This window comes from Anas platyrhynchos, chromosome 22, assembly GCF_047663525.1.
Source record: "Anas platyrhynchos isolate ZD024472 breed Pekin duck chromosome 22, IASCAAS_PekinDuck_T2T, whole genome shotgun sequence".
Classification (NCBI taxonomy): domain Eukaryota; kingdom Metazoa; phylum Chordata; class Aves; order Anseriformes; family Anatidae; genus Anas; species Anas platyrhynchos.
The window spans coordinates 220,818-233,651 of record NC_092608.1 but is presented as its reverse complement, the minus strand read 5'-3'; the positions used below and the strand labels follow the sequence as shown (position 1 = coordinate 233,651).

At 42.2% G+C, this 12,834-nt stretch overlaps 3 protein-coding genes across 7 annotated transcripts in view; 2 read left to right on the top strand and 1 right to left on the bottom strand.

Annotated features, from left to right (window-relative positions):
- Positions 1-8,062, top strand: part of CFAP74 (cilia and flagella associated protein 74) — an 84,654-nt gene extending 76,592 nt beyond the window's left edge. The window contains exon 39 of the transcript XR_011804666.1: positions 8,013-8,062. The gene's annotated coding sequence lies outside the window, so the exon portion shown is untranslated. The remainder of the gene's footprint in view (positions 1-8,012) is intronic.
- GABRD (gamma-aminobutyric acid type A receptor subunit delta) overlaps positions 1-12,834 on the bottom strand; it is a 94,899-nt gene that overhangs the window by 65,758 nt on the left and 16,307 nt on the right. The window lies entirely within an intron of this gene.
- On the top strand, positions 1,606-6,353 carry TMEM52 (transmembrane protein 52). 2 transcript variants are annotated; one of them, XM_072026942.1, is made up of 5 exons: positions 1,610-1,761; positions 1,872-2,013; positions 2,557-2,601; positions 4,094-4,263; positions 4,930-6,353. In XM_072026942.1, the coding sequence occupies exons 3-5, from the start codon at positions 2,570-2,572 to the stop codon at positions 5,247-5,249; spliced, it is 522 nt and encodes a 173-aa protein (XP_071883043.1). In that variant the 5' UTR covers positions 1,610-1,761; positions 1,872-2,013; positions 2,557-2,569; the 3' UTR covers positions 5,250-6,353. The 2 variants fall into 2 exon arrangements, with proteins under 2 accessions (XP_027299091.2, XP_071883043.1); XM_027443290.3 differs by lacking the exon at positions 1,872-2,013 and having other exon boundaries at positions 1,606-1,761.

Here is a 12,834-nt window from a genome sequence, read left to right as displayed (position 1 = left end):
GAAATGCATCAAAGTTTTCCAGAAGGGTAAGTTTTCTGTTCCTGTAACTGTACTTCTGAACACTACGCTTTCAGACTTGAGTTTTGCATCTGTAATTGCTCTTGGATGGCCAGATGCAAACTCCTCTACTTTCAGAGAAGTGTGTATCTAAATACCTCGTGGTTCTCATCCAGCTCTATTTTAATAAGAAAGCATTTCACAGCCATGTATGATTTTTATAATCCTTAGAAGCTGCACCTAGCTCATTTCTAAACCAGAAAGGAAGTGACAGAGCAAGTCCTAGAGTCATACACCTCATCAATACATGTTGGGATTACCCAGTGACTTCAGAGGTTGTTTCACACTTATAAACGGAGCTTTTCCCAAGTGACCAATGATCCCATGACCCTGGGTGGTCCTGTAGGAAAGTAGTCCAGTCACCAACACGTGACATTACTGATCCTTAGAGGACTGGGCTTCAGCCCTATCAGCTGGAGAAGGAACCACTGAACCCAGTAACTTCCAAGCTACTGGGTCTGGCGTTGTTCCCAGTGTTTTGGCACCAATCCATGGCTCTTGCAGAAGAAACCTCTGTCAACCCAAGTCCAAATACATTTCCTCCTGTTGCATTAAAATCTCAGGGAAAAATAAGTAAATATAACTTGTGGTTTGTCACACTAATTACTGGAGGAGATTTTATACAAGCAGCCAAATACAAACCACTGAGGCACCTGAATACCAGCAAAATGCTCTTTTATTAGTTGATCTTCCCCTTTGTTCTCCAACTAAAACCTTTCATAATCCATTAATTAGTTCCCTGCTTTTTAGCTCTAGTTGCCTTTTTTTGTTGCTTACCCAGCCACATAGCACAGCCACTGTGACTGATCATCTTTCACATGGGCTGGCAGGAGGGGTTTTGGCATGTAACTGACCTCTGCTGTATCGGTGCTGGCAAGGTGTCTGACCTTTAAATCACCTACTCTGAAGCAGAAATAAGCCGTGTTCATTCATACACAGTGGATGTGGGTGACCTTTGATGGATGTTTTGCTCTTCCCTGATGAGGGCAGGACTGCTGTAACCAGCCAGGGGAGAGTTTTGATGCAAAGGGCTGCGTGCAGGGCTTCACCATGATGGGAACTGCAGAAAAGTTGTCGTTTAGAAGGGGAAAAGCTGCTGTAATAATTGCTATAGTTGAAGTAATGAAACAGTTTCTGGAAAGTTTTTACCAAATAGTATCAACGCTATTGCAAGGCAGACATAACAACATGAAGGTCCTTAATTTATACATTTGAAATGTTGAGCACGGTTAAATTATTTTGGAGCAAGGCCATTTCCGGGGAGTAGATGATGCCTTTTCATTCATCTGTGCGTTTTAAAAAGACTTTCTACAAAGGGAAACACTCTGCTTTCCCAAACCTTTTTTATTTATTTATTTTTAATATTTTCGATCCTTTTCCACGACTCCTCCACCATCTCTCGCACGCTGCACAGGCAGAAGAGTGTCCAGCACACGAAGCCGCCGTCGGCCTCCCGCGAAAAGCGCCGAGCCGCAGCCCCGCGGCCGCCCAGCCGGAGCCGGGAGCGTTGCGCACCCCTCGGGGCCGGCGCCCCCGGAGCCGCTCCCGCAGCAGCCCGGTCCCGGCCCCGCCTCGGCGGCTCCTCCCCCGGCGCTGCCGCCTCCGGGCCCCGCTCGCCCTTGAGGCGGTCCACGGCCCCGCTCCTCTCCTCCTTTCGGTGACATCGCTCCGCGCCCCTGCCCGCGGCTGGAGGCGCTCCGACCGGTGAGTACCCAACGCCGGGCGAATCTGCGCCCACCCCGCTCCAGTGACCTTAGCGGAGCAGAGGGGTACTCGCTCCTGGCCGCCCAGTGCTGCTTTTTTTTATCCCCCAGACCCGCACCGGCTCGCAGACGTGGCCCGGCTGGCCTTGCTGCGCCTCCCCAGGGTCTTCTGCAAAGGCAGCCCCCCCTGTCACCTGCAGCTCTGCTGGGACGCCGCACTCTGAAACGTGTCAGAAGCTCTCCCCTTTTCTTTGTACGTAGGTAGCTCTGAATAAAACATTCCTGGAGCTACGGAGTACACAGAGCTGTGAAGCACTGAAGCTTTCATAGCACTGGAGCTATGAAAAAGTAATTTAAAAGTATCTGGGAGAAGTAGGAAGTTAGGCTGGGTTAAGGAGCTGGACTCAAAGATCCTTGTGGGTCCCTTCCAACTCAGGATATTCTGAGACTCTGTGAGCGTTTGCTGTGGCACTTCACCCTTGTTAAGGTGAAATAACTGCCTCATAGTTCTGAGAATCCAGCACGTGTAGTTCTCTCTCCTAAGCAACAGCAAAGTTCCACTTTGAAAACAGTTCTTCACCCAGGACCCCGCTTACACAGTGGGATTTGTGTGCTCGCAGCTGGAGTAATGTTACAACCATGAGGAACAGTCCTCTGAAACTAAATCAGGGGTGTTTTTGTTCCATATCCCAGATGATTGCTTTTCCTTTTTCAACTCAAAAATGTGTTCCCTGACATGTATTTCCTGCTTGAGTGCAGATACTTAAACCAGTGAATTATCCACCTTCCTTCACAGATGCCCTCAGAACATGTCTAACTGGACAAGTCTGTGGTATGTCTGGTAAGTCGATTGTTAATCTTACTAACCTCGGAGTAATTTGACATATAGTAAATAATAAGCAGTAATTGCAGTAAAACAATGGGAATGCTCCTTTCAAGACACAATGTGGGAAAGGGTTTCTCCTGTTTTATGAAAGCCACCAGTGGAATGACCGCATCGCAGAGGAGATACGGTGTCAGGCGGGACGGAGCATTCATCTAGGGATATGTCATCTTTCCATTCTGAGTACGCTCAAGTTCAGCCATAGCGCTTGCTTGTTCTTCCTAAATAAACAACTTTGAGCACAATGGCAGCTGCCCAGAACGGGCTCGTTAGGGCTTGGCACTGCGCTGCCTCCTGTGCAGTCCCCAGCTCACTCCCTTTTATGGGACACAGCACCGTTAGCTTGTGGCGCGGGTTTGTCATTCTGAACTCAGGGTGATTTTACAAAACTGTTCCCTGGCTGCTTGACTGAAAGGGGAAAAATAATGGTGAGTAAAAGGCAAAGGGCTCGCCACAAGTGGGTTGGTCTCTGGCCTAGGTCATGCATTGTATGTACCCTAACATTGGAGTTTGCATTCTGTCACATACCATTAATTTTGATGACATGCAGAGTGAGTTGGTTACTTTTCATTGTCATTCTTTGCTTTCTTAGAATGTGTTGATATAGAGCCATTTAAAAATACATATTATACAATGTATTTTAAGGCTTCTGCAATTAGGCAGCATTGAAATCGTGACAGCTAATGAGCCAGTGCTGAGACTGATAGCACTGCGATACCTTTCCCTAGGTGATTTCTGCCTCCATCAGAAGGCAGCGTGTGAGGGCTCACAATCCTTTATTTCATGGCACACTAGCGGGCAACTCCTGGGTGTGAGGACTTAAGGATTAGCTAGTGCTGAGGTAACGCTCCTCGCACTACAGGGATGTTTCATTGCAAAGTTATAGTAGGACAGCATGCACTTCTGGCACGTGGTTTTAAATTCCCTGAAAGCATTTTTCTAAAACAGTAATTTGCATGAAAATGCATGAAATTTGTGGAAGTTTGAGGCCCTCAAATCTAAACTTTGAGTGTAGTCTGTGTGTGCATCTGACTCATACTAAAGAGAAACATTCTCTCTTTAAAACCAAACAAAACAGTTATTAAAGGAATGTTTTGTTTGGAAACATGATTCTTATGGACAAGTACTACCTTTGGTTTGGAGAAAAGAACAGAATGCTACTGAGGCCTTTTCTACAAACCCTTGCCATTGAAAGTGGAGCCGTTCTCACTGCACGTAAGCCAAGGTAATTAACATCACAGCATCTGTGAGCCAGAAAGGATTGTACCAACAGTCAGTAGCACTTCGATTTGTGATTGTTTGTGATCCAGCACCCATTCAGAACCGCGCCTGAGAAGGTTTGGAAGGTTTGGCCTGTCTTTCACCCATTTAGAACAAAATTATATTCATCTCTAGAAGAAGCAAAACGTAAGCACTGACTTTACGATGTTGTTCTCCATCCGCTTCCAAGGTTAATCTTGCTGACTATGTTCATGCTCCTGCTCTGTGGGATCACAGCCAGCTGCATCAAGTTCTGCTGCCGGAAAAAGAGGCCTCCAGTTCAGCCCTTCCCTCGGCACCCCTACGATCTGACTGGTGTTGCTATTGACAGCGACAGCACAGCCCACAGCACAGTGACCTGTAAGTACCCATGGGACTCAGCTACTCAGCTGTGCTTTGTGGTAGAGCAAGTGTCCAGAGTGCTGTGCTCTGTCCTTGCAACAACAGGAACTTTCTGAGCTCTTCTCAGAACATCTTCCAAATCCACAGGGAGGGCATGGGAAAACTGAGTGTCATCAGGGCCACGCAGTAAGTGAATGCAGATGGCAAGTAGGATTTAATGGTGCAGAAGTTAGAATAAAGTCTGTGGGGGGTTAAACTCTCACGTGTCCCCTCTCACATCTGCTCTAATTCTCACTGCTCCATTTGTTTTAACTCTTTCTGCCCACCTCACTGCCCAACTATTTCAGACCACGTTATCTCAAACCCTAAGATGTTGTTCCCAGTTGTTGGTGTAGGAACCCAGCTGGAACTGCCTCTGTTACAGCATACACCTACAGTGTCAGGTGTTCTTCAGTAACAGCTGGATGGCAATATGCACAGACATTTTCTCTTCTGACAGCTCTTTTTTTGGACAGTGTACAGATTCCATAAAGTAACTCTGTAGTGGTAGCTTTTAGTTTACAGTGCATACGTTCTGCAAACAAAAATTGAGTCCATAATTTATTGGAGAAGAATGGGATTAGTCTTTTCTATATCAGGGTTTCATGCAACTGTTTAATTTTTTTTCATTCCTTTTCTTCACAGCATACAGCTCATTCCAGTACCCTCTGAGTGTCCCTATTCCTTCACTATTTGTGGGCATGGACAGGAGCACTGTGTCCCCTCCAGCTTACAGTCCCTACACAATGGAGTTGCCACCTTCTTATGATGAAGCTGTCCAAATGGGTAAACAATACATTGAAGTAGCACTGGTCAGCCAGAAGCTCAGTGACATCACTGAACAGGTGATGCCAGGTGGGCTGAATTGCACCCAGTGTTCACCTGATAGAACCAACAGAGATCCAGCAACACAGCCCAGCTCAGAAAATTCAGAAGATGTACCACAAGAACAGCCTCAGCTCTAGCTCATTTCACATTTGGAGTAAAGGAATGCAAGGCACAAAGAATTTGGTTTTATAAGACAAGTTTCGATGAAAAGATGTTTCCTCCCATGCAGTTGTAATGATCTGTCAGAAGAAATGTTTTCTGCTGTAATTTCCTGGTTAAGCTTCTTCAGGGATATGAAGGGAAGTAAAAGGGCAGCAGTTTAAAAATACCTGTACAAGTGGAACAGGGATGCTTGTTCATCATCTCCTGATTAAGAAAAATGATTCCCTGTGCCCAGCATATGGCAACAAAAAAAAAGGTCAGGGCGATTTTGCCATCTTGGAAAGAAAGAGCAAGTTGTTCAAGAACAGAACCTTCCCAAACTGGAGTTGAAAGCAGAATCCCACAAACTTGTTCTGAAGAGTCTGTGATACTCAGATGCTCTGTAGTTTCATTTATTTTGGGAACTTTAACTGTCCAGCAAACTGCTGAGGTGCTAAACTTGCTGCTACACAATGGCACATGTTCCTACACTGAAGGAAGATGGCAGGAATGTATTTGAAGGAAATGTATGATCTTGTGTTTCCCAACTAGAATCATTAGTTATGAGACTTGAAGGTGTTTGATTATTGTTGTTGTTTTTAATCTTTAAACTTCTATTTTTAAGATGCAGTGGTTTGTGTGGGATCCTTTTGCTACATATTTTGCCAGTTAAAGTACAAATTAGTTTTGGAGGTATTTCTGCACATGGTTAAGTATTACTAATGTTTCAAATATTCAATTTCTTTGTTGATTAAGCCTGGTGGATTTGAAAAACACCACAAATTGGAAAATGTCTATTGTTTCAGATAGCCAAATATATATTTTCTGTATTTCAGAAGAATATGATACTACCATCATCAGAATTTACCTTACAAAATCTCACCTGGAGGGATAATTAATGTGAACTTGACAAACACTTAAACCTCAGGGGAAAAAAAGGCTGAAATAAATAGCAAGATAACCCACATGGCATCAGTTTAAAGGTTTATGAAAAACTATTAGCTATTCAGTTGAATTATACTACCTGCCAGTGTCAGCAGCAAGTTCATAATGATTTTCTGCAGTGTGAATTTCTCCCAAATAAAACATTTATTTCTGTATTGATAATGTTTGTTTGAATTAAACAGGAAAATCCACAGTGGGGGAATTAAGGATGAAAGTAACATGTACCGGGGCCACTAAAAGAATAGTTAGGTGCTAAGCAAATGTTTGCGTATAGGTTTATCCAAACCATATGGAAGTTCTCAGGGCAGCAACAAACTTTATGTATTTGGAGAAGCAAGATGAGAGCTAATGGATCATACAGAACAACAACAAATACCAAGAACAATAAAATGAGATCTTAATGATTTAGACAGAGGGTGAAAGTTACTTTTCTGACTGCTTGTGTGTTTGCATCTGTACATATAGTCACCAGCACCTGAATAATACATTGTTAGCCATTAGCTCTAGTGTATCTCTATCTATGTTTCAAAAATACTAAGCTATGCAAAACTTCAGTATTAGTAGTGTTTATCAATGAAAATGTATTTCCTACTCACCTCAGATATCCAGGCAGATAAGAAGCAAGTGTTATTTTTAAGTGAAACTAGATTAAATGAAAAACTAAGATCATGAGATACCTGTAATTTCCGTATAACGTCTACTCAAGAATAGAATGGCACTTTGATTTCCTCAAAGAAACATGCTTTTATTGCCATCTGCTGAAGGATCAGCTGAACTGTGTTGCATTAAACTGCTGTGTAGTGACCACCACTCCCTTAACGCTGATCAAAATCATCAAATAGCATGCTGAATTGCCTTCAGGTGCATGGTTTAGAAACAGGCTTTGCTATAAAGACGAGTGTTACAGAAACTAAGCATCACTTACGTTGTTGTAGAGAAACTGGAAAGTACCCTGAAACATGATCGCAGAGTTCACTTTCTAGTCCTCTTGCTACAAAAATAACTTGCTACTTGACTGGAGAAGTTGGTGTCAGCTGAAATCGTATGTAATGCCCTACCTTATGTAGCCACCAGAGCTGTCTACTTACTGGCTTTCTGCATCCAGCTCATCAGAAGTAATGTCCTCATAAGATTTTTGCAGACAAAGACCATCCCCACTTAGCACTTCTGCACATTTTGCCTAACTGGCAGTTAGCCAACATGGTATCTCTGTACGTTTTGTCTTCTGTCTTGTCTAAGTGATAACTATATGTCTGTATTACTCAGAATTTCTAATTTTGTTTCTTACCACAGCAATTAATGGGCTAAAACACTGAATTCTCCAAAACTGTTGAAGGGAAAAGGCAGAGTGCTCGCTCACTAATAAAGACAGGAATATAACATCAGGCAAATGAAAAGAACAGTGACTGACACAAGAGGGCACTCCTTCACTTCTCAGTGTGTTGTTACATCGCCACTTGTAGCAGCTTCGTGAAGGATATCTCTCGGTGTTGCCAAGAGGCAAGAGCGGTTCTGAGGCTGGGTTTTGCTCAGGTCTGCAGAGCTCACCCTGCAGTGCAAGGACTGAGCTTGCTTGAGGAGTACAGGAATAAAATCACAACGGTTTGACTTCCCTGCATGCTTTTGCTTTTACAACGCTTCCGTCCTGTGAGCTGCCAGAAGTACCTGGCCGACTACCTACCAAACCGTGAGGAGACCTCTTTCCATTTGGTTATGGGGAATGATAGTTCTGTTAGAGCCAACACCAAAACATGAAATGCTACACACTCACAAATGAGATCTGACTCTTACAAATTCCATGTAAATACCTGCAGCAAACAGAGCTCTCTTCTTACTTTGGGGATAGCTGTATTTGTGTGGAAAGTCCAGGCCATCAATTAGAATCACTCCTGCATGTGGGAACACAGTGAGAGAAAATAATCACTTAATTATCTATGTTGGAAAAAGAATTAAAATGGAGATAGCCTCAATCCTGCTCTACAGATGTAACAGCTTGAAAATGATGGTTCCATATGCTTTGCATTACCCCAAATAGCAGGAAGTAGAATGGAAAAAGAGTGTCCATTGATCACCTGGGTCTCATCTGATTAATCGGGCAAGGCAGAGAAAGGCAAAAATTTCTTGTTAACGTGTACAAAATTAGGTTCAGGAACCAGCTCCTGTTTAACCCATATTTTTGTAATAGGAATAGAGGAGAATATTACAGGTTCTTAACCCTCCTATGTGGTAAGTTAAAATTAATTTATTTATTTCAATTAACATTTTAAAACTCATCTAGAAAATATGAAAATGTGGAATGGAAATTAGTATTGTTTTCACTTCTATTGCCACTTTTCACAAATGTTTCTTTTCTGATTTTTGCTTTGTGTTCTTGCTAGCTCTGTTTATCTCTGTGGGGGATCTGACTTTGTGATTCTGGAAAACCTTGTTGTGTTGTCAGTGCCTCTTAGTGAGGCTCAAGCAGGAACTAAGATGCTTTCAGAAACTCCCAACCTAGACAGACATGGTGTTCCTTTATTTCCCCTACTGAGCCCATGAAGGGGAATGGAGAATAATGGATTCTTCTTACGTTTCAATTGTTCTCATGTATGATGAGTCTCTGGTTTCATCAGTGAAAGCATTTGGAATGTAGATAACTAGTTTTCTTCTAGAATTGGATTCTGTACTAGTAGAGGACATTCAGTAAGCATCAACTGCAGAAAAAGAGCCTAGCTTACATTCAGTTTTGCTCCTGTTTCCAACTAGGTGTAACATCTTGATTTTTGGTCAGGAATCTTACACAGTGCTTCCTTTGGCTCTTTGCGAGCCATCAGAGAGCAACTGGAAGCAGATGCATATCAATGAGAATTAAATTGATGTCTATCTATGTATTATTTATAGCCAGTTCTTAAAAGTATTCTGAATATTCTGAAAAGTATTCTGAGTATTCTATAACAGATACTATTTATTAGTGCTATGGTGATCTTAAACTGTGAATTTCTAAAACAAAAGCCTTTCATGAGAAATGCACTATCCCTGGTGGTAATATAAAAGAGCCTTTCAGGAAGATCCAGGATCAGCATATTTCCACTTGTAAAGAATTAACCTGTACGTTTTCCCTCTCTAAAAATGCTTTAATTAAACACTTTAGAAAAAAAAAATCCAGAGCAGAGAAGTGAAGTTGAATGGACACATTAAAGGTTTCAGTAACTTTTTAATTAAGCAGTCAGTCAAGCATATCTACATAATCTTAGATGAGGCACTTAGCCAAACAGGAGTTCACTCACTGTTAGCTCTGCTCAGGGTTGGTCTGAAATCACTTGTCACTGACAGGTCTATGTTACAATAGGTTGTTCACACAATGTGTGATAGACATTTCCCCTCCTTTGACCTTTTCGGTAATAAATAAATCTGCTGCTGATACCGATTATCACCTGATATTCCACTGAGCTGGTAACAGAATTACCTTTACCACTGGCAGGGGTAAGAACAGGCCTTGTACCAAAGACCAAGATTAGTCTGGTTTATGCTGGAGAAGTCTGTGAATCCTGCTCAGGATCGCTTACGCTAATTCAGCTCTATGGTACTGGCAGTATTGGGAGCCATCATCTAGACAGCTGATGACCATGATTAACTCAGTGATGTTAAACACAGCATTCGCTAGAGCTACGTCGACAGCATTGATGCAAGTGGTTGTGTCTTACTGTTAGTATATCAGCCTGCTCTCACCTGTTGTAGAAATGCACTGAGAAGTGTGGAGTCCTGTCAAAAACACTGGTGTTGAGTAATTCGCCTTCATAACGCTGAAGTTTGCTATTCCCTGCCTAAGGAAATCTGCTTGCAGCTGCCTGTGGGTGTGCTATTGTCATGTTGTGTATAGAAGTCTGTTCAGTGACCTCCACAAAGCTGCTTCCTCTCTTATGTCCCTGTTTCTTTTCCCATCCTGTTCGTTCCGTGTTTAAGGTGTGTGTCCTTTGACATGAGAAACTCTCCCACAGTGCCTACCATAGTGGGAATCGGTTCTTAGAGGGGAAAACATATATAAAAAGTAATTAAAAAAAAACAAACACATCTGAGTTCTTTGAGTAGCAGAGCAAATAGAGCTTGCTTTTCTATATATTGTGACAAATTCTTAACACTTAATGGTATGTAAACTGCTGTAGAAGCTTTTCTTATAGTTAGGACATGCGTAAGATCTTTCTTGTGTGCGTCCTCCAGTGCCAAACAAAGGTGAGCTCATGCTGCAGTCTTTACTGCAATAAGAGTATTAAAAGATCCCTCTTCTCTGCCCAGCTCCTGTTTTTGTGAATCTTGCAGGATCTTTATGTCTTTGAGACCTCCAGTTCTCCATCAAACTTGGTAGAAATTGGTCAGTGGATTCTGAATTATTAGCTGGGTGTGGGGAATGGGAAGAGGGAAGGTGGGACAGACTGAGTGTGATTACAAAACCTCACTGCCTTAGGAAACCAGGCTCAAACGGAACACTGAGCAGGAGACTTTGGTCACACAGCAGGCTGTAAACTCAGCTGGAGGGAGGATCTAAGAACTCTGATTTGTCAGTCCAGCGTTTTCACCATCACTAGATCTGCTGAAGTCTGGCTATATCCACACAAGCTTTGTGACATCTCTAAGGCAAAAGCTCCTCTCTGTAATAACCTAACGTGCATTTTTTGTTATGAATTGAATCTGGTGCTCATTTGGCACTGTTGAACATGCAATTCCTCCCCCATTTGTCCAAAATAGCAGAAAATAACTGCCAAAACAATTATTTGCTGGCTGTGTGCAAGAGCTTACAATGGGGAGATATCCTGCTGGAGCAACTCAGTGTTTCTATCACTGTCAGCAGTTTGCAGTCCTGTCACTCCTCTCTCACACACATGCGCTCACCGTGAGCACTTGTGCTCAGAAGGAAAATGCAGGCTTGGAAGTAAATTGCCTCAATAATTCATGGGCTTTATAGCCCAGAGCAAATTATACCTTGGCTCTGCCATGAAATTCAGGTTGCAAATCCCTTTATAGCCAAGCTCATTAACAATATAAGTAAAGTGGTACATCTATAATGGCTTTTATGATCAATGCATTATAATCTTTGGAGAGTATTAAGTGGTAAACTTGCAACATCAAGAGTGAACCATCAATAGGGTCTGGATATAGTAAGAGTTGGAGAAAAGCCATTTCTTTTTCTGCCTTGCATTTGCCTTTGTCTGCCTCGCTGCCCCAAATACCATTTATTCACCGTGCAGTATGTGCTGTACTACCAATCAATAAAATAGATCTTACTGGATAAAATAGATCTTACCAGCCTGAGGGCTGGTTTGCTGCATTAAGCAGCAAGTTTGAAATATGTAGATGGTCAGGAATTCCTGCAGGATCTTTGTTACCTCTTCCAATAGTGTCTGTGACTTGGTCCTAGGTGTTACAATATTAACTAAAAAGGGGGAGGTGGGGGGTGTCAGCCCTTCATCCTGAGGGAGGAGATTGCACGTAAATGGTTTAATCTATGGGAGATTTTTTTGCAATTGCTTTTAAAACCTAACTCATGTTAGTTTTATATTAAAAAATCATTTGTCGTTCTTCACTGAAGATGAGGTATGCCCTGGTGAAATGGATTCAATCTTGGTTTTGACTGCCACATGTTGAACCTATGACACCACCTTTGTCAGAGCATGTATCACAGAACAGGGGGTTGCTGGCTTCCAGCACAAATGGCTGGGTACTAGGAGTAGATGACCTCAGTGTACATGCATGTAATCCAGAAAAAAAAATAGTTTTTACTTTGCTACAATCCTAATACTAGAATAGGCCTTCAGCAGAAATAAACCAGCACTGTATTACTGAAGCCCCTTATTATCTGGCCCATCAACTGGTAACTCCAGGTGAATAAACATTTGCACAAAATAACTGAAGAAAGACCAAATGTTTGCTGGCAAATAATAATTCTCCCATTTCTTACAAAACAGAAATTAAAAACTGATTTAAAAGAGTAAGATCTGGCTTCTATGCTATCTGTGAGTCTTGAATTCAAACTGTTGGCTAGTTTTCAGGACACATGTTAGTCACATCAATGTTTATGAGTTTTGCTTGGCGGGACCTGACTACTGGCTCAAGTTTCTAATTAAAATTTTGGTTTTGAAAGTTAGAGTTCAGAAAGTTATAAGTCAGAAAGAAAACTTTCAATTTTTCTAACTCTTTCTGTAATTTCTGCATAAACCTGTTTCTACAATAATTATGTGGTTTTTTTTATTACCCTTTTTACTACAAGATTTATAGACGTAAATGAAAAAGGGGCCCTGATCTAGGCAAACTAAGTGTTATGATCTGTTGTGGGTTTTGTACTTCAAAGGCTGCATATGCCTCATATCAGTGCTGGGATTTTCGTTTTGTCTGTACTGCTTCAGAAGAGGGTCTTCTGGTATTAGAATTGCTAAGTAACCTGCAGCAAACATGGCCAGCTACAAAGATCTGGCACGTACGCTTTCTGAGAACCGCTACTAAAAAGTTTTATGTTTGTGGAGCATTAGCTGCTGCATCTGCACCATACTACAGCTTTCTATGTGAAAACACCGTTACCTTAACAGAAACAAAGCTAGACATGCTGGTTCAACAGAAAGTTTTCACTCTATACACATGTATTCCAGTCCCTAGTTTTGCAGTTTG